Source organism: Mus musculus, chromosome 5, assembly GCF_000001635.26.
Source record: "Mus musculus strain C57BL/6J chromosome 5, GRCm38.p6 C57BL/6J".
NCBI classification, from domain to species: Eukaryota; Metazoa; Chordata; class Mammalia; order Rodentia; family Muridae; genus Mus; species Mus musculus.
The window spans coordinates 76,305,822-76,331,183 of NC_000071.6; the positions used below are offsets into that span (position 1 = coordinate 76,305,822).

Sequence of the window (25,362 nt, forward strand, 5' to 3'; positions counted from 1 at the left end):
CACCCATTCTCCACTCTGTCCTTGTGGTCCAGGCAGGACACTGTGGAGGAGGAAACCTTGGGTTCTCTGTCTCAGGCTGGCAATTACTGCCAAGAAGATTGTTTCCCAGTGAACCTGATACTGAAAGAAAATAATCTTTTCTTGTGTGACTAATGAAAGAGCAGGCACCACGAAGGGAAAAACCAGAAAACAGATTAAAACATGGTGATATAGCCTAGATGCATGAGCGCTGAAATCGATGTGGGCTAGATTCCTTTGGAAAGTTCAGTTAAAGTAATCAATAAACTCGTGAATGTGTTTGTTTTATTGCTTAAAACCAATAAGAGCTTTTCTGCCATCTACAAGTTAGTGTCTTGATCACTGGTAGTAAAAAAGGGGCAGGAGGTAAGGGTACTGAGGCTGGTAAATAGGTTGCAGCCAAATGAATTTGAATGCTTTCCCTGGGTCAAATGTTTTGGCTTTATTCATTCTCTTTTTCTATTATAGTTCCTCTAGTGTGTGTATACACACTATATACATATATAATATATATACATATATATATATATATATATATCAAAATGACCTTTGCCCCCTTTAATGGTTTCATTGTCCTCTTAGTCACCTGTGACTCCTCCCTCGCTCACATTCTCTGTTTAATTATTTACCAAGACCTGTTGATAATCCCTTGATTTTCTGCTCAGTCCTCTGTCACTGTCTGACTATTTCCCACGGTTCAGTTTACGACTTTTCCCTCATTTAAAAAAAAAAAGTTTTTTTTAATTTCCCAACTTTAACACTGTGTTTCCAGTAAACAAAAGTTTTGCCTCATAGTTTCATAAATCCTAAATCTAGGTTCCCAATTCTAAACCATGGCCTTAAACACCATGTGCCTTGTTGTCATTTAAACTAAGTGTTTCCGGTTCTCTTTTCAACTGTCTTTTCATCAAGTTATTCATCTGTGAAATGATGTAACTTCAAGTTATTCATCTGTAAAAAAAAAAAAAATGTAAACTGCAGATAATAGTCTCAGTTCATAGAGCAATTGAGAGGCACTAGGTATTGACACTACCTGCTAAGTAAATCCCATCTCAAGTGTTGGCCACTTTCAGTTTTGAAATTAAAATATAATTCTATCATTTTCCCCTCCCCTTTTCTCCCTCCATTCCTTCCCAACCATTCACCTTGCTCTCCCTCAAACTCGTGGCCTCTATTTCTCTAATTGGTGCACATGTATTCCCAAATATATATATATATATACAGCCCACTTGGTTTGTATAATGCCACTTGATATTGGATAACCAATTAAGGGCTCTTCTCTGGGGTAGACTTTTTCCTGATTTTAGCATTCCTTAGTTGCCTGTAGTTTTGTATCAAAGGTTTACCCCTTCCTTGTTAGCATGTCTCATTGGTGTCTTCCTTGTTCGGGTCTTATTTAGGCAGCCATATTGTTGAGACTTCATGGGTGGAGCTTCTCTGTCATTTGTAGAAGACACAGTGTCACAGCAAACTTCCCTCTGTGTCTTCTTCTCTCTGCCTCTTGACTCACTATGTTCCTGAGCCTTAGGTACAGGATCTGTGTTCTAGCTGAACAACACAGTCACCTGTCCTCTGCATTTTGATGTGGTTTTCTGAAATGGCCTCTGTATGTTTAGAAAAAGTTTCTTTGATGAAGGGTGAGACTTACACTTATCTGTGGGTATAAGGATTAATATTTAGAATGTAGTTAGAAATTGCTGGATTAGTAATATGGCAGTTGTAGGTTCTCCTTCAAGTTCCATGACAGCACCAGCACCAGATAGTTGGCCAGGTTTCCAATACCAGGAATGATTTCCTTCTTGTGTGGGCCTCAAGCCCAATTAAGGAGCTACAGTGCTGTTGGGGTTCAGCCACTGTATATCTGTATGTGTACCACGATTGCATTCAGAATGGTATTGTTTAGCAACTTTTTTTGTTTGTTTGTTTTTTTCCAGACAGGGTTTCTCTGTGTAGCCCTGGCTGTCCTGGAACTCACTTTGTAGACCAGGCTGGCCTTGAACTCAGAAATCCGCCTGCCTCTGCCTCCCAAGTGCTGGGATTAAAGGCTTGCGCCACCATCCCCCACCCCCCCCCCCCGGCTTTGTTTAGCAACTTTTAAAATTCAGTTTCCTGCCTTGATTTCAACTGTCTTCTTTGTTGAGAATCTTTCCCTAGTTGCATAGATTCCACTAGTCGCAAAGTGATGTCTGCTCTTCATACCACGTTCACATCAGCCACTAACGCTCCTGGTTTCATTGTATTTTTTCGTGAGTTGGAAGATCCAGACATGCAGAATAGTACTGTCAAGTTTTTTACAATTCCATGGCTCTATTATTCAGATTCTTTCTAGTCCTTTTAAAATAGAGGGAATTTCAGTAATGTATGTGGTATTATGGGATTCATAAGTATAGGCTTAAAATGTTACTGATTGCCTTAAGCTGAGGAACCCTGGAAGTCAAGTGATCTCCCTGAGTGTCAGAGTATTACCCATATAAGAATAAGAATATTGGAGACCTGTGGCTTTAGTTGGTGAGACTGACAGTCGTCCAACTTTACAGTCTGCCACTGGCTCCCTGGGAATGGTTCCAGTGACTCAGACATTTTGCCTGCAGACTGAGCCTCTCCTTCAGTTTTCATACACGTGTCCAGTTAGCTACTTGATGTCTTCCCTTGGCTGTCTCAAGTATGCCTCTTAAAACAAGAATATTTTGCTACTGTGAGTAGTTAATGGTGGTATACACTTGTAATCTTAGCAGGACCCTGTCTTTAAAAAAGAAAAAGAAGAACCTACGTATGAGAGCAGTCACAGTGTTCCTTCTAAAACTCATATTTTCAGTTCATCTGAGTGCATAATCATGACCATAATACCTTATGTGATCTGCCCCATGCCTGCCTTCCAACTTCACAGCCTGCCATTTGCTCCTGTGACATTCCAGAAACATCTTTCCAATTCCTTGCTAATCTCTGCCCACATCAGGCCTTGACAGAGGCAGCGCTGAGAACCTTTGCCTAGATGCTGCCGTACCTATTCTTAAGCCTGCCTCCTCAACTTTCAAGTGTCAAAAGATCTTGGCAAGTTATTTAAGTACTCCTACTCCTCTGTCTACACAGTACCCAGTTTCTTATTTACTGTTTCCCCCATAATATATTAATTGCATATATTTGTTTAATGTTCTGTGTCCTATCTTAACCATTTCCCCTGCTACCAGACGATACACTATTTTATTTACTATTTGCTTACGGCATTTACTTCAATACCTGAGGTGACTGATTGACTAAGTTAATGGGATTAGGTAGGAAGAGGTTTAGGTCCCCAACTATGATTGGAGGAAGATTGTCAAGAAATAGCTTTAGATTTATATAAAATCATTAAGGAGAGATAAACTGGAATTTATTGGGGAAGATCATGTGACCAGTACTATTGTCTTAACAGTGTCCACAAGAATGTGGAACACTAGTATAGGTAAAACAACTCTCTGTATAAGAACATGTGACTATAATAAAGTTACTGCCTATCTAAGAATGTGTGTCACTCTAAATACACAGATCTACCACCTGTGTAGGAGTGGATAACACTAGATGCTATTGAAGAATATGTAACACTGTTGAGAAAGCCACTGCTTGAGTAATATGTGTAACACTGCAATAGAAGAAGATACCACCAGTATATGGTGCAGGGTGAGGTCCAAAGCAGGGAGCAAAGAGCACCAAGTAGCTCACCTTCTAAATAACTACCAATATGTGATGCCAGAAACTACCTCCTCCTCGGCTTCCTCCTCTGTGTGTGTGTGCACACGAGGGCATGTCACACACGTGTGCTCAAGAGTGTGCTCACTAAGGATCAAAGCATTCTATCCCTGAACTACATCTCCACTTATTGGCTCATTCTGAGACAAGTCTCAATATGTAGCCTAGGCTGGCCTCCAACTTGTGTTCTCCTACCTCTGTATCTCTGATGCCATGTCTTCTTGGGTTCTTAGACAGTACTGTCCTTTTCTGTCCCCTTTACCCCATTTCATTTCATGTGATGTGACTATGTCTTCAGCATCAACTAGAGAAATGGAAGGTGTCTCTAAACTTTAGAGTCTAAAGGGAGACAATAACGTTATCCATGGGAAGATTTATCAGCATCACTCAGTACTTACCAAACAGGAGGAAAGACACTGCTGGCCAGGGGTGCGCTGAACTAAATCAGAGCACGCTTTCTTTCCCATCATTTGACATGGTCAGGATGTACTATTTCTTATGATTTGACTGACTGAAAGTACTGTCTGAGCTTGAATCATTTGACACAGAGAAAGGAAATTCAAGCAGCAAGAAGGCTAGGTATACTTCTTGGGGGTGGGGGTTGGGGGGTAGGTGGACTAAGAGATCAGCAGAGACAGGGCTAAACCTAATCTGTGTCCATGTTGAGCAACGGACTATGCCATGGGAGGCTGACCCAGTTTCTAGGAGAGCTCAGCATGCCTCATTAAAAACAAGTTCTTGGACGCAGTATGAATGTCAGGCACTCTCCATGTGTTCCTCGTCTCCACGGTCCCACTCCCAGGTCTACCACTGTGGAGATAGAGCCAGAAAGGGAAGAACAGGCTAAAACAACCCCATTTGAGGCTAGCCTTGGCTACATAGCTAGAGCCTGTCTTAAAGCAGCATCTTCCTTCTTCAGAGTTCTTTGAATTCAGTTCTGACTTGGATCTGAAGCTGGCATTTCCACTTGGGTAGACTAACTAACCCGTGTGGGGTGAGGTTAAACACCTTCAAGCTTTAAGGGATTTGCCGCACAGTGCTCCTGAGTTCTAATGCACACACCATCCACCTAAGCATTCATTAGAGTGAAAAGTCAACCCCACTAGTCTGCCTACGGTCAGACATTATGCATTTCTAACAAGTTTTCTGGAAATGCCAGGAACCCTAGGAGCAAACTTTAATACCATACTGTAAGTAGAGAAAGAGATTTCAATAACATGCACTTGTCAAGGATTGTTAAAAAATACTAGAATGAAATAGAAAGTGTCCACTTTTATAAGGCACAATTATTAAGTATTAGCAATTAGAAACTGTTGTTTCTGCCCTATCAAACCACTCATATAGTGAAGAATATTACATGTCAGTTTTCTCACAGACTTGACAAATATCTATATTCTAATGAAATGACAGGCTAGAATCACACACAACCATCCTTTTGTTTGTTTGGTTGGTTTTTTGTTTTGTTTTGTTTTTTTGTTTTTTGAGACAGGGCTTCTCTGTGTAGCCCTGGCTATCCTGGAACTCACTTTGTAGACCAGGCTGGCTTTGAACTCAGAAATCTGCCTGCCTCTGCCTCCCAAGTGCTGGGACTAAAGGCGTGCGCCACCACTGCCTGACAACAGGTATACGGTTATTACAAATGTTAAGTCTTCAGAACTATGTCTGTGGATAAACCCTTACTATTATCTTTTGGTGGATCAGTAAAAAAGGAAAAGTTTACCTTTTATTTTAGCTATCCTGTTCATTTTAACATTAAAAAATAAGTGGACAGCTGTTGGAGGGAGGGTGGGAGGGAGAATGAAGGAATGGCTCAAAATTTAAGATCACCAACTGCTCTTCCAGAGGACCTGGATTCAATTCTCAGCAGCATCCTGGCAGCTCACACCTGTCTGTAAGTCCAGTCGCAGGGGATTTGATACACTCCTCTGGGCTCCTTGAGTGCCAGGCACAGCTGATGTGCAGAGTAACAAGCAGACAAAATACCCATACACATACAATAAATAAAATTTAAAATAACAGGACAGGACTATATTGATGGAGATGTTTGACACTTGGTTTCACTTGGAAGGAAAGCTAGTGCTCATGTCAAGCTGGATTACAGAGCCCAGAGCTGCAGCCCGACTTCACTACAATATGGCTCTTCCTTTCCTCCCACAGTTGTTTGTATCCTCAACAAGAATTCAGGAATTAAATGATATAACTAGGTAGCTATTTCTTTGATATGATTTTTCTAGAAAACAGATATATATCAACTTAAGGTCTGTAGCGATGACTCCCCTGGTAAACTGCACACATGAGACCTCAGCCCAGATGCTCGACACCTGTGTCAAGGCCAGGTGTGGTTGTGTGCCTGAGATGCCAGCACAGGGAAGTAGAAGGCAAGCATTGAATAATGGAACAGGGGAGCACTCCTCACTCAGGCAGTCCAGCTTCTCTGTGAGGGGCTCTCTCTCAGAAATTAAGGTAGAGTGCAGTTAAAGAAGACACCCAAAACTGATCTCTGACCATCACATGCACATTCACAGGCATGCACACCTATACACACATGGTGCACACATACAAAATGTCTTAATTTTATTTATGAAGCCATATTTATTTCCTTCCATGTGTCTTTTTGGAAGTGATTAGGCAACACAGAGGACTTAAAGTATTTGTTGGGTTTTGTCCAACAGGAGTCAGAAAAAATAAGTCACAAAATATTAAGGAGTAAATATTCATATTTGCAAGAGACAATATTCTTAAATACCTGAAATTTTTTCAATTGACATGTAGGTTATACTTCTTACATAAGAATGAAAATGAGGTCAATTCATTTGTAGCTAAAGTCAGCAGGAAATAAGGCATTCGATGGATACACTATAAAGCTATTTATTAACAAGTTCTACTTAGCCTCAGTGTCACTGCCAGAGCTATCGCTGTCATAAATGGAGATGTTTCTAATTGAAGACACCATCATATCTGCAATGCCCTTTTTGGGGTTTTCTTCCAAGTCACTCTGTATCGCTCCAACTTCTGATAGTTTCCATTCAAGTTCTACAATAGATAAAAACCTATCATTAAACTGGATGAAAATCTTGGAAAAATTGAAACAGAAGTTGACTTTGTTAAAATTAGCATGGAAATTAAGGCTGGTGAGATGGCTCATCAGGTAAAGTTGCTTGCCACCAAGGTGCCACCAAGTCTGACAGACAACCTGAGACAGCCCTAAGATCCACATGGTGAAGGAAGAAAATGAACTTCTGAAAGTTATCCTATGGACACGCGCGCACACACACAGGCACACATGAGAAATGTAAATAATAATATAATAATAATAATGTGGAATTGAAAATGCATTTAAAATGAATGACAAACTGTTATACTATCAGAATTACACAGGCAAGGTTGTCCTTAACGGGAAATGGGTAGAAATATTTATCTTAAAATGACTGAAAATAAGAAGGTCAAAGGTGTACACCAAGAAACTAATAATCCTAATGTGGTAGGTCATGCTGTAATCCTATCATCTAAGAAGCTGAAACAGGAGGATTGCCACAAGTTCCAGCCCCCCCCCCCCACATAAAAAAAGAAGAGGAGAGAGAGAAAAGGAAGGGAGGAAGAAAATGGTGTAAACTTGAGGAGAAGCATAAAGAAGAGATAAAATAGTAGAATTTGGTAAAAACAAAACAACAACAACAACAAAAAAAAAAAAAACAAAAAAAACCAGGAAGGCAAAAGCAATAGAGAGGAGCAGGAAATCAGATTGGATCTTCTGAATAACAAGTAGCTGCTTGCTTACAAGATAAGGAAGAAATCAAGTAACAAAGAAGTCACATGTGTCACAACCAAGCTGACAAGATACCATCATCCCCTGGGCATCAAATAGGCAAACACAAAGTAAAATCCTCACAAAACCAAGATCCAGTACAGGTGCGAATAACTAAGTAATTCATAAAGATTAAAATTCAGTATTTTAAAAAAATGGGCCTATTGGGATGCGACATACACCAACACATCTGAAAATGAGTAAGGCTGTTAATGGAAGAATTTGAGGAAAATATAAATTATCAAAATAAGTCTATCAATAACAAAAATAGTCAATTTGATGTCTCTAAATGCCTATCCATGGAAATCTATCATTCTCTTATGTTTATTAACTAAATTCTGTATAAGCAGAATGTTTGTAAAGGAAACTGAAATAAATTTAAAGCAAAATTCCAAAATAGGAACAGCTAATCTATAAATATTCTACTAAATATATGATTTTCACTTTAACACTTTAACAGCTAGTCTATAAATATTCTAATAACTATATGATTTTTGATAGAACTTGATAATAAGGTATATGAAATTCTACTTTATTAGAAATAGTTACATTATTATGAAGCAATAAGTACAGTGTTCTATTAATGCAAGGATAGACAAAAACAAAACAAAACAAAAATCCTAGTAGAACAGAGAAGAGATCTCAGAAATAAATTGAGGCACTTAAAAATTACAGCAGAAACAGAAAACACCTCATTCCATGCCCCAGGATGGCTATTTTCGAAAACCAAAAACTAACCAGAGTGGATAGGAGCCCAGGGGGCTTGCGGGCTTGAGAGCCTTTCATAGCCTGTGCCTGTATGAGTATCCTGTGGTTCCGCTGCTGGGGGAAACTGTGTGGCAATCTCTAAAACAACAACAGACTTAAAGTAGAATTCCTGTGTAATCTGTAAATTGCAGCTCTGGGTATCAGCAGAGAGTGGAGACAAGGAACTGCAGCAGGGGTCAGCTCCTTTCATGGTAGCAGCATTAATAGTAGACCAAAGACAGAAGGAACCTGATGGTCTGCCTATAGAGGGATGTATAACTAAAATGTATTATTTAGCCTCAAGAAGGAAAGAGGTTGCAAGGCAGGGCAGCACATCTGTCTGTACGTCTACTACTAGGGATGCTAAAGCCAAGGAGATCACAAGTTCAAGGCCAATGTGGGCCAGATTCCCTTCTCAAAAAGAAATGTATAGAATATGTTGGAAAAGATGATTAAGGCATTGAGAGTTCATATTATGCATATTTTACAGTTTAAAAATAGATGTAAAAACAGAGGGAAATGAAATTTCAGTAAATGGCATTAGGGCAACAGAATAAAATCAGATCCCTTCTTTTTAATATTTCATTACAATGTTATTTAAGACCTAAGCTAAAAATAAAGTTATTAAAAGAAAATATAGGGTTTTTATAGGGAAGTATAATGGTTTTAAAGGGAAGCATGGTAAGTATAATATAAAAAGACCAATAAATTTCACTATCCTAATATAACTTTTTCCTAACAATTAAAATGTATACCTAGACCCAGGTATGCATACCTAGAGCCTTAGCTGTTTGAGAGACAAAGGAAAGACTGTTTGAGCCTAAGAGTCTGAAGCCAGACTTTGTATCAAGGGGGAGAAAAGCAATGTTGGCCTGGAAGTATAACACAGTGGAAAAGATCTCGGGCTCCATCATATACACCCCTGAGAAATACATATACATAGAGAAGAGCAGTCTGAAGCGGTAAGCTTCCGAGAGCCCGCAAGTGATGCTGTGGAAGCAGTGGGCAGAACCCCACACACTTCTGTAGCTCACCTGAGAAAGACAAAGCATAAACAAGAGAACAAATGACCAATACCTACGAAAGAATGCTTGATCCTACTGCTATTCCAAATTTAAATGGGACAGGATCATTTGTAGCACTGACATTATAACTCAAGGGTAGATCACATGTCTAGTAAGCACAAGGCCCTAAGTTCAATCCTTAATATTGCCAGGAACAAAAAGATAACACTGTATATTCACCAGCTTGACAAAAATCGCACCAGCATAACAATGTTAAGACCTGATAGATACGTGGGTTAATGAGAACTCTCATAAAAAGCCAATAAGAAGAGAAATCAATACTATCATTGGTAGAACCTTTGTCTCTTTTCCAGTTGTGATAAAATATTCTGCTAAAAGAAACTTATGGGAGAAAGAGTCTATTTAGCTCACAGTTTCAGGTTATAGTCCAATATGTCTGCAGTTAGGGAAGAGCAGTGAATGTGTGCATACGTGCTCAGCTGGCTTCTCCACTCTTACATACTCCAGCACTCTCTGCCTTGGGAATGGTCTCACCCACAATAGACAGATCCTCCCTCCCACCCTCCATCTCTCCCTCTCAACATAACGAAAGCAATCCCCTCAGAGACATAGCCAAAGTCCATCTCTCAGTTGATACTAACTTTTGTCAAGTAGACAGTTAACATCACCACAGACACCTACCTTCCTCGTACAGTTAAAAAGTGAAAAATTCAAAAACAAGGTTTTTCACTAATAGGCATGAGGATAGAAGAATTGTCATTCAAAAACAACAATCGGCTCACATCCTCTTAGAAAGGGAGTGACAAAAACACAAGTTGTATTTAACGAGAGAAGGATAAAGTTTAAACTTATTAAGGTATGAAAGGAAGAAATTTAGAAAACTATAATTGAGCTTTAAAAAGTGTTTCAGGATGATAGACTGCCATTTACTGAATAGTTTCAAATTTATAATATAACCAATCCCTACATTTCTATGTGTGTGTGTTTGTGTGTGTGTGTATGAGTATGAGTGCTAAATACACACATGTATAGTCACTTATATATTATGGCTAAAGAATAATAAAATGATTCAATCCCTCAAAATATAAATAGAATAACCATATGACCTAGCAATATAATTTTGGGTTTTTTCCAAAATTACTGAACATATAATCTTTACACCCATGTTTTAGCAGCATGATTTATAACAATCAAACTGTAAAAGCAATGTAAGTATCCATCGATGAAGGATGTATGTCTGCAATGTGGCCTATGCAGACATTGGGTCGTTGTTCAGACCTAAAAAAGGTAAGGGATGAGCCTTGACAACAGTGTGTTGAGCGATGCTTATAAGCAGGCACAAAAGAGGAAAACCCAGCCTTGCCCTACTTATATAACGTGTTTCAAATCATCAGCTTCATAAAGACAAAAAGTAGATTGGCTTCCAGGGGTTGGAGTGTGGTGGTTTGAATATGTTTGGCTAAAGAGTGGCACTATTTGGAGGTATGGCCCTGTTGGAGTAGGTGTGGCCCTGTTGGAGTACATGTGTCACTGTGGGTGTGGGCTTTAAGACCCTCATCCTAGCTAACTGGAAGTCAGTCTTCTAGTGGCCTTCAGATGAAGATGTAGAACTCTCAGCTCTTCCTGCCCCATGCCTGCTTGGAAGCTACCATGCTCCCACCTTGATGATAATGGACTGAACCTCTGAACTGGTAAGCCAGCCCCAATTAAATGTTGTCCTTATAAAAGTTGCCTTGGTCACGGTGTCTGTTCACAGCAGTAAAACCCTAACTAAGACAGGGAGGGAAGGTAAAATGAAAGGTTCCTGTTTAATGGGTCCAGAGTTTTATTACACAAGATGATAAGAACTGTGGCGATGGATGAAAGTTAAGCAGCACACAATGTGAATGTTTCAACATCAGTATCCACGAATGGAAAAGACAAAGGGATGACTTTAGGAGGAAGAAAATAGGTTAAAAAAATAAACTCCAGTGCTGTATGCTATAGGAGAGAAAGTAATTGAAAGAAAACTGTTTTTCTGCACCTGTTCCAGAGCTGAAGACTCATAGGGAATCAACAAAACTAGCTACCATCTGGAGATAAAGATGAGGAATGTAGGAAAAAGGAAAGACTATTGGAGACAGTGTGAGCACAAAGGGCTGTCTGGGGTCTGTAGCGACTAAGCCCAGCCTGGCTAGAGCAGACATTACACAGAACTGAGAAAGAGATGCAGAGATGGACTGGACTCTACACTGGATCATTTATACTTTAAAGTTATTCTAGACACACACCATTAAGAATTTTAAGTGAAATGTGCTATGATATAATAAGCATGACAGGAGGACATCACTCTGGAGAATAGAATAGGGACTGGAGAAATGGCTGCAGAGACCCGGTCCCAGCACTCACATGGCAGATCACGGGAAGCTGGAACTCCAGTTCCAGGGACTGCGGCACCTGTTTCTGGCTTCTGTGGACCCTGGGCATGAACATTGACACAGGGACACAAACATACCGTAGGCAGACTATCATACACACTAAAATAATTGTTAACATCTTAAAAGTAGAAGAAAATTAAGGGGAAAAACTTCACTTCAAAGAAATAAACTTTCACACTTGTTCATCTAGAGAAGTTTTCATTTGTTAGTTTTGTAAGTATTTAAAAATGAACACCATTACCTTCTAGCTTGAGATTTATCCCTCCACATTCTATAATTCCAATGAATTTGCCTTCTATCTGACCATTTTTATAAACAAAAATTGTTGGTAAACAGTTGTCATGGTAGTGTTCAATGCAGCTATTCACGATGGCTTTAACAAATTTGGTTTCTGGAAACTTTCTTGCTAGGACACTCAGATGTTGGTTAACCACCAAGCACATTGGGACACTAAAGAGAGAATACACAGTACACTTCAAACACAGACCACTCCTCTTAAGCTAGAAAAATAAATAAAACCTCTCTTTTGCACAATATAGATCTTTGCTTCTTATATAAAAGCATATTTGTGTCTTGTGCTGTGACCTTTAACAAAGACGGACTGTATTAGAGTCCTCTGGTTTTTACTGGAAATTCCACTATTGCCTGGGAATGAAGCTAGTACCATGGGAGTCTGGTACCTAATTTAGGTAGACTATATTCCATTTAGCATTAATTTGAGCCAGTTCCTAGATGAAAGATCATAGGAACACAAATGATAATGAAAAGACGTGCATAGGGAGTCTGGGGCAGTCCTGGGCTGAAATGAAAGGACCCTACACTTGTCACTGGTTAGTCTAATGTTTCTCATCTCACACTTCTTTGACTCTCCTGACGCTAACATATTTCACCCACAGTCTTCCCCATCCTGGATCCCAGTGTCTCATCTAAAATTTAAAACTGATTGAAAGCAGGATCCCAACCTTCCAGTGCTGCCTGCTTCATCCATCACAGAACTCCCGTTCCACCCACCCTCCAACCCTTCCCTAGACTATCATGGTGTGCTTGAGCAGATGAGGTCGGAGCTGACCCTGTCCTCCCACCCCCAAACATACACCTTCATTTTCCTCTACACCCCTGGGCTTTAGTTTGCGTGTCTCTTCTGGGTTCCCAGTTTCCCTTCTCCAAAGACTTGCCAAACATGCATGAAGTCCAGGGGTTGATCCCCAGTACATCATTAAACACATGCGTTGCTACACACTAGTCTCGGACTCTGGGAGGCAGAAGGAGAGTCAGGAGTTCAAGACTATCCTTGGCTGAGTTTGAGCTCAGATAAACAGAGAAGAGGACAGATACAGGAGATCTTAATTACCAAGCCGAGATAATTTTTCTTAGAAATGTGACATTCCACAGATTAGAAATGAAAATATTTTAGCATACTTAATTTAATCCCTAAAGATAAAAATTCTATAATGTACTCGTGTGAATATATGTTTCTTTTTCTTAAATATTCCTCATCACAGACCCTAAAGCTAGGAGTGTCTCTAAAAGATCACAGCACCAGCATTCTGAAGTATTGGATAATTACCTTGATCTATAGAGATGAATTACAACCCACAGGTCTTTTTCTGCATTTGTGACTTCATTCACATACTGATTTCCAGAAATTTCTCTCAATTCCCCAAATTTTTGTTTCTTCTTAAGTGCTTTCCATTCCTGTAACCGCTTTTCTCTAAGTAAAACAAAAATATTACAGAAGCATTATATTCTTTTATTTTTGTATATTTATTCTCTCTCTTCCGTCCTCTCTCTCCGTGTGTGTGTCTATCGGTCTGTGAGTTTGTGTTCCAGGTGCTTGCATATACCTAAGGAGGCCAAAAGGCCTCTAATTCCCTTGTATTAGAGTTATTGGCAGTTCTGAGTCTTCTGATGGGGCTTCTGGGGAACTGAACCCAGGTTCTCTGCAACATCAGCAAGCATTTGTAACAACTGAACCATCTCCCCTTTCCTCAAAGTGTATGTTTTTTGTGGTCAATCAATACCCAATAATAATTTAGAGTAACAAATGTGATGCCCATACATATCAACACTGTGAATGACTGACTAACCCCTAAGGAACATAGAACACCATATAACCTCTTTTGGTATGAGAAATGGCACTACTGTATGTTATGTATAGCAATTGTAAGAACTTTATTACTGACTTTGAATTTATTTTTACTTAAGACTAAGTGTTGTGTAACAGTTTCCTGGAGATTGAATCATTTCACCCTGCAGGGAGACTCCTTAAGCAGAAAGGTGGAAAAGCTCAGATAGCTTCAGGAAGTTCCTGAAATTGACCAGAGTCACTAGGCTCCTCCTTGCTAGAGTAAGCAATAAACACTGCAAGGAAGACTCAGACAAGCAACACCTCAAAGAAGACTCTCAGACCAGACCAGCTGCCTGGAAGAAGCAGAACCAAGCTGAGCTACCTGGAAGAGGTTTAGATTGACTGATGAACACAGGAGAGGAGGCTCTCATCCCTGCTGAGCTGCCTGCAGGCTGTGCAGTATGCTTGGGTTCCCAGCTCTGTGAGCTGAACCCATGCTGGGGTGGGCCTTGGTGAGTGAAGATGAGTCCTGAATGTAGGAGATACTGTTTCATGGGTTGGGGTCTAGGCTGCCTAGCAAGGAGGGAGCGAGCTGAGCTTCCACTCCCTCAAGTTCCTGCTGCCATGATGTCCCTACCATGACAGACTGTGCCCTCAAAACTAAAATCAACTTTTTCCCCCCTTAGGTTGCCTTTGTCAGGTATATTATCACAGCAATAAGAAATGCAATACGGTAACTTCTCGGCAATGCGTGTGGCACATGGAGAACTGATTCACTTTTATTATTTATTCATCCACATAGAATGCTAAACCCTTGTTAGTAACTCTCAAAATTTACATAGTTCGATGACTAAGCCATGCTCGGATTTATTAAATAACCTCAAGTCGTTTACAATACACTTATAAGTTTCTATACTTAAGTTTGCGAGGGTACTTCCTCTTGTTTCTCTGTATATGACTCCATCTTCTTATTTTCTGTATTCTTTTAAAAGTGGTTACATTTTATCATGTGTATATGTGTGTGCATGCATGCACACATGTGTGCATGTGCATACCTGTGCATGCTATTGCACATGTATGGAAATCAGACAATATCTTGCAGGAGTTGGTCCTCTCCTTCCAGCAGATGGGTTCCAGGGAACAGACCCAGGCCCTAGGGATTGGCAACAAACACCTCTGCCCACTGAACCATTTCACTGACCCTCATTTTCTGCATTATTGATGTTCTGGAATCTAGAACTTTGCTAATCCCTCTGGGAATACTTGTTCCCGAAGGAGCTGGTTCCAAGAAAAAGAACAAACACTTGCCAGACAACACCTTCTTCAAATGCAAGCCAGCCAGCTCTGAAAGCACACCCTCAGTTGCTTTTTCTCTTCTCTTCTCTTCTCTTCTCTTCTCTTCTCTTCTCTTCTCTTCTCTTCTCTTCTCTTCTCTTCTTTCTTTCTTTTTTCTTTTCTTTCTTTCTTTTTTTTTTTTTTGTGGCAAGGTCTGGCTATGTCACTGAGATTGGTCTCAAACTCCTTGGCACTAATCCTCTCGCCTTAGCCTCTCAGGTGTTTGCAACTGTGGGCATGTACCACCATGCCTGGTGTCAATCTCCGTGTTCTTTCTGTGCGTGCTGTTTTATTTCTTTCTTATAAGGCTCCCTGCCCTAGTCATCCTAGAACCCAGTACCAGATGACTAACAGACCTCACCCAGAGCCCACCTAAATGATTCAACTGGCCAATCATAAGCCTGCTTACTACTGCCTCACATGTCCATTCCCACAGGAACCACAACAGAGGCTGTGTCGGGTATTTTTCCCTTGCTGCTTTTGATCCTGACCTTTGTGGCCCATGTGCCACGGTGTGGCCCTTGTTCTTGAGACCGGTAACTATGGTGGTAATCACCTCCTGCTCATACTGTATTAAAGCAAACAAAACCTCCTCGGGGCGGGCGAGCTTCAGAACACACTGGCCTCATTTTGCATGTTAGACCCAAGCCGTAGGAAAAGTCACTTTGCGTAACAATGAAGCCAAACACAATGAAACCCAAAGAGAATAATAAGGCTGAGCTAGGTCTGCTACTAGGTTCCTTCTTATTGGTACAACTATCAACTTCTCCCTCCCCCTCATTTTCCCTAGCTTTTTCACTAGAAAGGTTAACGCATGGGCGTTAGTCCTGCCATCAGAAAGAGGCAGTGTTCAGTGGCCTGCATTTTGTACTTAACAATCAAGTCAATTGTGATTCACTACATAGACAGAAAGCTCTCTGGCTATTTTAAGCAGAAAGGTACTTAACCTGGGAAATTAAGCACTTTGCAAACTTGCTCAGAAGTAGGCCTTAGGCTGGCCAACCAGGAATGACTCCCAGAACAACACTGCAGAACTGGTCTGCCAAGGCTTTCTTTGCTGCAATCCAGAAACTGGGGAATCTAGATTCCAATTGTTGGCCCAAGTATCACATTACTCTGAGACTCTGAAGCACAATGACAACTGCTGGCACCAGGAACCAGGCTCCCTAGCAACGATAGGAAGATGAGAAAAGGAAGCCAGAGCAATGGCTCCAGAATTATGACAGAAATTCTAGATCCACTTAAATGGATGCTCTAGGCTTATTTATTTATGTACTTATGTATTTTTCTTCATTTAATATAGCTCTGAGCTCAAATATCCTGTGAGTGTGTGTGAGTGTGTGAGTGTGTGTGTTAGCAGAACTAAAACACATTTATTATCCTTGGTGCTGCACTAAACTCTGAGAAATGCTTTAGCTTTAGCTTTTAGCTCCTCCACCACTGTAACATGCATCAAGAGAAAGAGAAAGAGGAAGGCATGTCAAAGAAGACAGTTTAGTGTATTTGCCACAAACACAAACAGCATTATTGCTGATATGTGCACATTTTGACTTTTCTTCTTCCTTTTAGCTATGGGAACCTCGGGGTTTAATTCACTTGCTTTTTCATAGCTGGCTACCTACCCAGTGGCATTTTTGTCCCTAATTTCTTGAAAAAGATATTTGTCACTTCTTTATCTTATCGCAGGCTTTGATAGAGTCTGAGTATCATTATAGATTCCTCTTTTGCAGCTTGCAGGAAGACTACACTTGCAAGCCTGCTTGTGAGACTAAATTGTAACCAATGAGAGAAGAGTGAAGAACACAAGGTATCCATCTCTGGTACTCAGACCACAGGTGCCCTGGGCGGGGTCCACACAGATCCCTGGTTCACAGGATTCTAAGGTGATGTAGCCCTAATGCAAATTGTCCAGGCCACAGTCACTGCCTGGGAAAAAGCTGCTCAAGAGAGCTGCAGGAGATGGATCAAAAAGTGAAGGAACCGCCCAGCACACCTTTAATCTCAGCACTTGAAAGGAGAAGGCAGGTGGACCTCTGAGTTCCAGGACAGCCAGGGCTACACAGAAAACCCCTGTCTCAAAAAACAAAACAGTTGAGAGACCACCACCACGATATAACTCAAAACATCTTTAAAATTTATTTTTATTTTATTTATGTGTATGGGTGTTCTGCCTACATGTATATCTGTGTACCACTTGTACTTCTATGGAAGACAGAAGAAGGGGTCAGAGCCCCTGAAACTGGAGATGCTTGTGAGCCTCCTTGTTCATGCTAGGAAGCCAGGTCCTCTGGAAGATAAGCCAGCGTTCTCAACCACTGAGCCACCTCTCCAGTCCCAGTTAACTTTTTGATTGACAGAAATAAGTCCTGCTTCCATTTACTGTTCCCTCCTATTTGTATCAAGAGCTGGTATCTAATAATTTCCTTTCTACTTATACAGCCTTTTTTTTTTTTCTGACTTGATTTTTTCTCTTACAATACTTTCAAAGTTAATGTGTTTGGTAGCTATTGTAACCACCCAGGCAGCTGATAAGCAGATGGACTTATTTGGGCCTGTGGTTCCACAGGGTTGAGAGTGCATCCTAGTGAAGAGGTACAGCACCACACAGCCAGAGCAGGAAGCTGAGAGCTCACACCCTCACCTCTCTCTACTTTGCAGGGCAGGACTAGGAATTCTCAAAGCCCACCAACAGTGATGTAGTTCCCCAGCAAGGCTGTTTCCTTCCCCAACCCCTCCTCAATATTATCACCAAATAAAGACCAGATGTTCAAATATCTGAGCCCCTGAGAAGAAAAAAAAAAATCCTACACATTTCATATTACAAGTGCTGTAGGTAGTAACCCTCCAGGGAAATTAAAGAGAATTTGCTAAATTGAGAAACCCACTGGAGGGCTTCACAAATTTAAGCAACCAAAAGAAAGAATCAGCCAAAAGGTTGGACTACTGCTATTATTAATCCAGAGGCACTGATTTAAAAGGAGAATGAAGAGTGAGCACAGCCCAAAGGGCCAGAGCGCCGATGTCCAGCAGGTCAACATTATATTGTGAGAGTCTCCAAAGCAGCAGACACACAGAGTCTCATGTTTTCAGAACTGCTGGCTGACGGCTTCCCAAATGTGACTAAAGATGCAAGTTCCAAGTCCAGCACGTCAGCTACACTTCAAGTAGGATGAACCCAAAGATACCCACGTGCTAACACAGCTGAGGCAATCTGTCAAACGGCAGAATCGTGGAAGCAGCAAGAGAAAAGCAAGTGATGGCATAAAGGAGATTCTTCGTAAGCCTGTCAGCCATGTTCTCACATAAAGACCCCCCCCCCCGCCCCAGTACCGCAGTGCTGTACCTATATATTTCAATAGCTTTTATGTCTTCTTCATCAAATTCATCTTCTGCTTCTTTCAGTTGTGCCAGTGTCATCTTCTCATATGGTTTAACTAAAACAGAAATCTTAGGTAATCAAGTTGTCCAAACATTATTTTTGCTTTACAATCAACTTCTAGGAAATTAAACAAAACAAACCCCCACAGTATAGATAATGGAGATCAACAGCACCGTTAGCAAACCTGTAGTGACCAGCTAAAACATGGTTACACGTTACACAAACTGTAATGCTAGCAGTTTTGATTCCCTCAAAACTGGCAGGACACTTTCAAGAGTCGAAGGGGAAGATCAATTCCATCCCATAAATGTAGGTTCCCCCGAGTACATGGAATGATTGGTGAATAAGATAGCATACAGAAAGGACAAAGAAAGGGTGATCCCAAAGTAGAGGGACATAGTAGATACATGTCACGGAGTTCCTAGAGTGTCTCTGTGTCACTGGCTTCCTAGCATATCTCTGCATTTTAGTAATTGGCATGTGCCTTTCAACATACACATCGGCCATTTTCCTGGCAATCTCCTCATTCTGAGTGGATGGGCAGTGTTTGTATGAAATAATAGCCAGTTCGCTCCCCCATATTTCATGAAGTGTACTTTATTCCCTTCAGTGCGCTATCCCCTTCCTGCAGCCCACCAGATGCGCACATACCCATGGCCTCCTGCTGTAAGCGCAACACCATCTCTTCAATTTCATCTTTTGGTTCTTCTTTTGGAGGAAGAATGCCAAAATTCCTTAAAATTTCATTCCATTCTGTATCTTCGTTTGGATCCTACCCCCATCCCCCAAAAAGAGAGAGAGAGAGTCTTTTAGCATAGTCATGTATTGTAAAATGGGCTGATAAAACTGACTGACAGGCGGCGGAACGTGCACATACAAAGCTGTTCCTGGAGCCGAGGTTTCAGGAACAAGCCTACTTCTCCCACCAAGAATGGGGCCACATGCTTTGATTCACAGGACACATCTGTCCTCAGCATCACAGAGAAGTTTATAAAAAGATTATCTTAGAGGATGGCCAGATGGCTCATTTGGTAAAGGCACTAACTTGTCACACAAGCTTGGGGACCTGAGGCAGGATCCAGATCCCACATAAAGGTAGAGAGAGAGGACTGCTATCCACTCACACTATCATACACACTCACACTATCATACATGTCTCACCCACACCATGCACATACATATAGTAATAATACATTTTAAAAATCAATTTAGACCATCTATATAAAGTATTGAGAAAGTAAGCTTTTAAGTCACAAAAAACACATTGATGATTACAGTGGACAAACCCAGTTCACACGATGTCCAAAGTATGTTGTTTCTTTTTTATGTGCCAGACTGTCAGGTGAACTTGTTTCTTTTTTGAGGCACACAGATTCAAGAACCCTCATAGCAAGCTACCATATTGTGAAATGTCCTACAGAGAGAATTACATATTGAGAAAATGTGTCCTGGAATGCAGGCAGGTCTCTGTGAGTTCCAGGCCAGCCTGGTCTCCACAGTCAGCGGAGTCTTCATAGTGAGTTTCAGGCCATCCAGGTGAGGCCCTATTTCAAGGGAGGGGAATAAAAGAGGGTGTGGTTGGGTGCAGCAATGAAAGACTGTGATCCACTCAGGATAGGTGTTCAAGTTCAGCCTTGGCTAGTAAGACCCATGCCAACATACACAACAAGACCCAGTCCTAAAAAAACAAAGCTAAACTGCAACAACAAAAAGTGAAAATGAGAAAGAAACAAAAACAAAGTCCCAAAAAACAAAGCTAAACTACAACAACAAAAAGTGAAAATGAGAAAGAAACAAAAACAAAACAAAGAAGGCATGACTGTGGATAAACTAAAAAAATAATTTAAATATAACTAAATCCTACCAGCAACTGCATGTTCTCTGTTGCACAGTTAGCCAATCCAAATGCTAAAGACTGTAAGATTTTTATCTATGGTTTCCCCATGAAGCATCAAGTTCTTCATTTCACTTGTCTCGCATGGGCTCACTGGGAATTTTGAAGCTATGGAATAGTATCTTTTAATAACTCTAGAAAAATTCTCAGATCCAAATATTCCTCAACTTCTTTCTAAAATTTTCCTATTCCTATTTTACTAATATTTTTTAAAAAAAACCTTATCCATGGATTATTTTTAATTTTCACAAGTTCTACTTGGCCTTTTACAAGTTTTGGTCTTTTATTGCAAATCTGTTTTATTTCATTGTCAAAAGCAACACATTTTTCTGACATGTTAGAAATTATTTCTTATTAAGTAGCAACTTAAAATTTCAGACAATGGCCTTAGGGAGATGGCTTCGTATATAAGAGCATTTGCCACTCATGTTGAGAACCTGGATTAGGTTTCCAGCACCAAAATGTGGGCTCACAATCATCCCGAACTCCTGTTGTGGGGGTCCACTGTCCCCTTCTGAGTTCCAGGGGCACTGGCATGCACATGGTGTAGACACATACATGTTTGCTGTGCTACTCGGGCTTCTATTGCTGTGATAAGCATGACGACCACAAGGAATTCAGGAAGAGAAGGGTTTATTTCAGCTACAGCGTAATAAAGCACAAGCTGCCTGCTGTCCCCCACCCCACCATCTTTTCCAGCTTTCCATCTCCCACAAGAACCACCATAGTGGCTCAGACACACGATCAAATCGCCATTCAGATATGAATCTCTTTGCTTTCATATCATCTTTCCCATTGCTGTGGGCTGGGCAGAGACAGAGGGATATATATCACTTCAGTTCCATTCCAAGTTATTACCAAACTCATTGCTCCCCTTTAGTTGCTTTTGTATCTTTTTTTCTTAGTGAAGGCAGCAAGCATTTGTTTTCAAATCCAAGCTTTCCAGCTAGGCAAAAGGAGTTTCCCCATGCCCGGTATGGGCGTATTTTCACTTTTTCTGCCTTCTTTGTTTAAGCACCGTTTTATACGTTTGTTCATGTAAGTCTTCAGCCTTGTTAGTTTGTTCCTCTGTATTCTGTTCTTTCTGGTGTTAAGATAAATAGGAGAGTTGTGGTTTTTTTTTTCTTTATTGTTACCGTGTAGAAACATTTTTATAGAAATTTTATGGTCTTTCTTCAACTCCTTCCTGTAGATGTTTTTGGATTACAATGAGCACTATTGTTTCATAGCTGGCTTCCATCCACCCTAATCCTGGAAATCTCTGTAAGTCATTGTCCTCATGGCTCATGACTGTGCCGCCCCTGGTCTTTCTGCATGCTGTCTTTGAAAACTGATTGGTGGGAATTTGTAAAGACTGAACATAAAATGTTATTATAAGTCCATGGGAAAGCTGCCATGGGCTAACACTACCTGAGGGGCAGGTTTGGTTCCTGACCACTAATTGTAAGGACAACCTGCTTTGGATTCCCCACACAGAGGTCCCACTCCAACCTCCTGCTTGTCTCCTATCCTTGGGTACATCATAGGCTCCAGTTCTCACTTACTCTGCACATTGTACCCAAGACCAAACTGCACATGTGTAAATCTTTGGTGGTAAAACTGGCTTTGAAGATTGCAAAACAGGGATGGAGGGTGGCGGGGGAGGTGGGTGGGGGTAGGGAGCGACACAAATTCTGGAATATAATGCAGTAAAACAGAAATTTGTTAAGATGAATATCACAATGAGCAAATCTCAAAAGGCGGGCTCAAGCTCAGGTTTACTCACTGTCTTCCGCTGAAACAAAGAGATGTTCCAAGGAGTTGATTTCTAGGGCGAGGTTAGCCAACAGGGAGGAGGAGTTTGTTCATGCCCAGGTGGGTACCTCAGTAGGCATCATCCCTCGGTGAATTAGAATCAGCTTTCTGCTACACACACACAACGGCTAATGTACCACAAGTGGAGATTTCTTTATGGATGTCAATTTCTCTCTCAAAAGAATGATTTCTTGGTTTTCAGAGCTTCTCTTGCAGTACCAGCTCAAAATAATTCTTATGCTGAAGAGGTTTGGGCTCTTAGCATCTCGTCGTCTACCGTCGGATCAGACCTGCCTGTTCTGAGGTCCTAGGCACCTTAAGGTTCCATGCTTTTCCATTTTCCCCTTGATTCTGATGTAAATTTTTCTTCCTATTGGGTCACATCTGACACTTGTAGGGGCTCCCTTTCATTCTCTTAGATGACCTTCTAGAAGCTTCTGCTACAGTTCCCACTCTAGACATTTTTATTCAGTAGGATATATTGACCTAAGTAACTGTTAACAACAATTCTAGTATCTTTTTTCTTGATATTTAGACTTTCTCTCTCTCTCTCTCTCTCTCTCTCTCTCTCTCTCTCTCTCTCTCTCTCTCTCTCAGTGTGTGTGTGTGTAAATTAAGGGTGGGTCACATGTGCTGTGAGATACATGGGGCATTATCTTACATGGTCCTCAGGGATCCATCTCAGGTCCAAAGACTTGCATCACTGGGGCCAGGTAGCAGGCACCTTCACCCACTGTGTGGGAAGCCACATGTGCCGTTGCTGAGTGGCACTGACTACTGCTGGCCACCACGCATAAGATTGGACAAACAACCAATGTGTACATATGCAGTAAAGTTTTTTGCAAAGACACTGCCTGGCCCAGGCATGATAATGAGGTTCTGTAAGGTACTGAGAGTATAACCAATCAGATGTGAGACATGCAAATGAGGTATGATAATGAGGTTCTGTAAGGTACTGAGAGAGAGTAGCCAATCAGGTGAGGAACATGCAAATGAGGCTTAGTGCATAACCAATCCGGGTGTGAGACACGCCCCTCCTAGGCCTATAAAAGCAGCATCAGTTCTGGGCTCGAAGTCTTTTCGCCTCTACAATCAAGCTCTCCCAATAAACGTGTGCAGAAGGATCCTGTTGCAGCGTCGTTCTTCCTGGCCAGTCGAGCGCGCGCAAGACCACTGAGCCACACCACAGTGTCCAACAATCACCTTTTAAGAACACTTTCTGCATTTCACGATCACCTGGTACTTTCTTTCCTTTAGAACTCCTGAATGAGATGACTGAAAAGAAATAAGAGTCATAGCCAATTCTACCACTTCACTCCAACCAACCCAGTCTTGGCTGTTGTGTCCAAGACTGTTGTTGACGTAAAAGAGCCGCCCTTATGCACTGAACTGCATCCGAAGGTGGGTTTTTCTTGACTCTTCTTGGGAGTCATCAGAGTATATTCTTACAGATGTGTTCAACCTACTCAACTGCTCGTATTGAACTGATCTAGACTTCATTCCAATGTGACTTAATGTAACAGTATTCGAGGGGGTGCTAACCTTGGCTTTTAGAATTATTTATAAAATGTTACCTAGTAGAGATAGAACCCACAGTCTATTTTCACAAATGGTGACAGTATTTCTGCCTGGCTGTGTGTTATCTTTATTGTCCTCTCAAATACACTCTTGGAGAACAGGCCCATGTTTAAAGCCTCAGAAATGCCTGCTGAATAAATCAAGGAGCAATAGTAATAGTATTACTATTATTAATAGTAATCATACTATTAATTATTAGGTCAGTGATCTGTTGCTTCCTGCTGGCTCCACTTCAGCAGAATTCCTGAAAGGCAGATGCAATGCAAGACAGACTGCAGGGCCGGGCTAGCTGTACAAATGTGCCTGCTAACACCCAGCCCAACGTGAAAGGACCCAAAGACATGTGAATTGCGCTTTCAATAGCTTAATAAATTGTATGACCTACCCAACCACCCAAAGTTCATATACAAACCAAGAAAAACCCGATTCCCTTCACTAGGGAGCAGGGAAGAGGAAAGCTATTTCTTCTGTCAGGAAGTGAGGATTTTCCTGGGAGAAACGGAGGAAGGGGGCAGGGACAGGAAGGGAGGGAGGAGATTCTTATTTTTCTAAATTAAAACTTTATTATAAAGCGCTCGAGGGGCCGCCTTTACAAGCACTCACTGCTCTTAAAGGAGAACCGGAGTTCAATTCCCAGCACCGAAGTGCTGATTTACAACCATCTGTAAAACTTCAGTTCCAGGGGATCCAACGTCCTCTTCAGAACTCCGTGGGTACCATGTGGTATACAGACATTCGTGCAAACAAAATGCCCATACAAATAAATAAGCTAATTTCAAAGATAAAGAATTCATAAATAAAAAAAACATCATCACCCTGTGAAATTACCCAGACCAAAGTCTTGAAATGTCGAGCTGTAATTTAACTTTTCTATTTAAAATGAAAATTGTTTGCGCTCTCGCATGTGTGTGTGTGTGTGTGTGTGTGTGTGTGTAGCTCGGAAGATAACCTGAAGAGTTCTCACTTACTGCTTTGTAGGTGCCATGGATCGAACTCAGCTTTTTAGGCTCAGCAGCAAGCACCTTAAACCCCTGAGACATTTCACATCGATGGACACCACCCACCCCGAACCTGCTTTTAAAAGAACATAAATGAACGCAATTGAATCCCCTTTGGCCAATCATAATTCAAAAATAGCACAGCATTTGGATTTCCAGGACTCAGGGGTAAAAGGCGATACTGAACCACTAAGTGTTTCTTTCAGCTTCACATGAGACTCAAGAATATCGCCAAACGACATTCTCTTAAAACTAGACAGAGACGCACAAAATAGCACCTACCAAGAACAAATCTTAGAACCCACCCCTGCGGACGGCCCACACCACTCCATTCACATCCCTGAGATTGGAGCTAGCTGGCTGATCCAGCTCAGGACTCCAAGGTCACCCTAAGGCCTGACCCTCACCTGCATGATGTTCTCTTGTGCCCCTCACTGGGATCAGGGCCTCAAACTTCCTCCAGGCTGGCAGAGGGAACCAGCCAGCTCTGGCTAGTGGTCTCTAACGCTCCAGGGGCAGACCAAGAGCGAACAGGACCTCTGCGCATGTGCAACGGTAGCTCAGTTGCCAGGCAACGC

At 41.3% G+C, this 25,362-nt stretch overlaps 1 protein-coding gene across 2 annotated transcripts; it reads right to left on the reverse strand.

Moving 5' to 3' along the window:
- Positions 1 to 6,294: 6,294 nt before the first annotated feature.
- On the reverse strand, positions 6,295 to 25,335 carry Pdcl2 (phosducin-like 2). 2 transcript variants are annotated; one of them, NM_023508.7, is made up of 6 exons: positions 25,192 to 25,335; positions 19,172 to 19,292; positions 18,485 to 18,575; positions 13,306 to 13,449; positions 11,980 to 12,188; positions 6,295 to 6,777 (listed from the first exon to the last, which is right to left on the reverse strand). In NM_023508.7, exons 1-6 carry the CDS (start codon positions 25,195 to 25,197, stop codon positions 6,626 to 6,628), a joined length of 723 nt encoding a protein of 240 aa, NP_075997.1. In that variant the 5' UTR covers positions 25,198 to 25,335; the 3' UTR covers positions 6,295 to 6,625. The 2 variants fall into 2 exon arrangements, with proteins under 2 accessions (NP_075997.1, NP_001297566.1); NM_001310637.1 differs by lacking the exon at positions 19,172 to 19,292.
- Positions 25,336 to 25,362: the final 27 nt, after the last annotated feature.

Excerpts from the sequence above, each read along its gene's own strand:
- Pdcl2 (NM_023508.7), bottom strand. Across the intron at positions 13,450-18,484 it reads AAAGCTATTGAAATATATAG|AGAAAAGCGGTTACAGGAAT; the intron begins GTACAGCACTGC and ends TGTTTTACTTAG. Across the intron at positions 6,778-11,979 it reads GATAAATCTCAAGCTAGAAG|AACTTGAATGGAAACTATCA; the intron begins GTAATGGTGTTC and ends TATCTATTGTAG.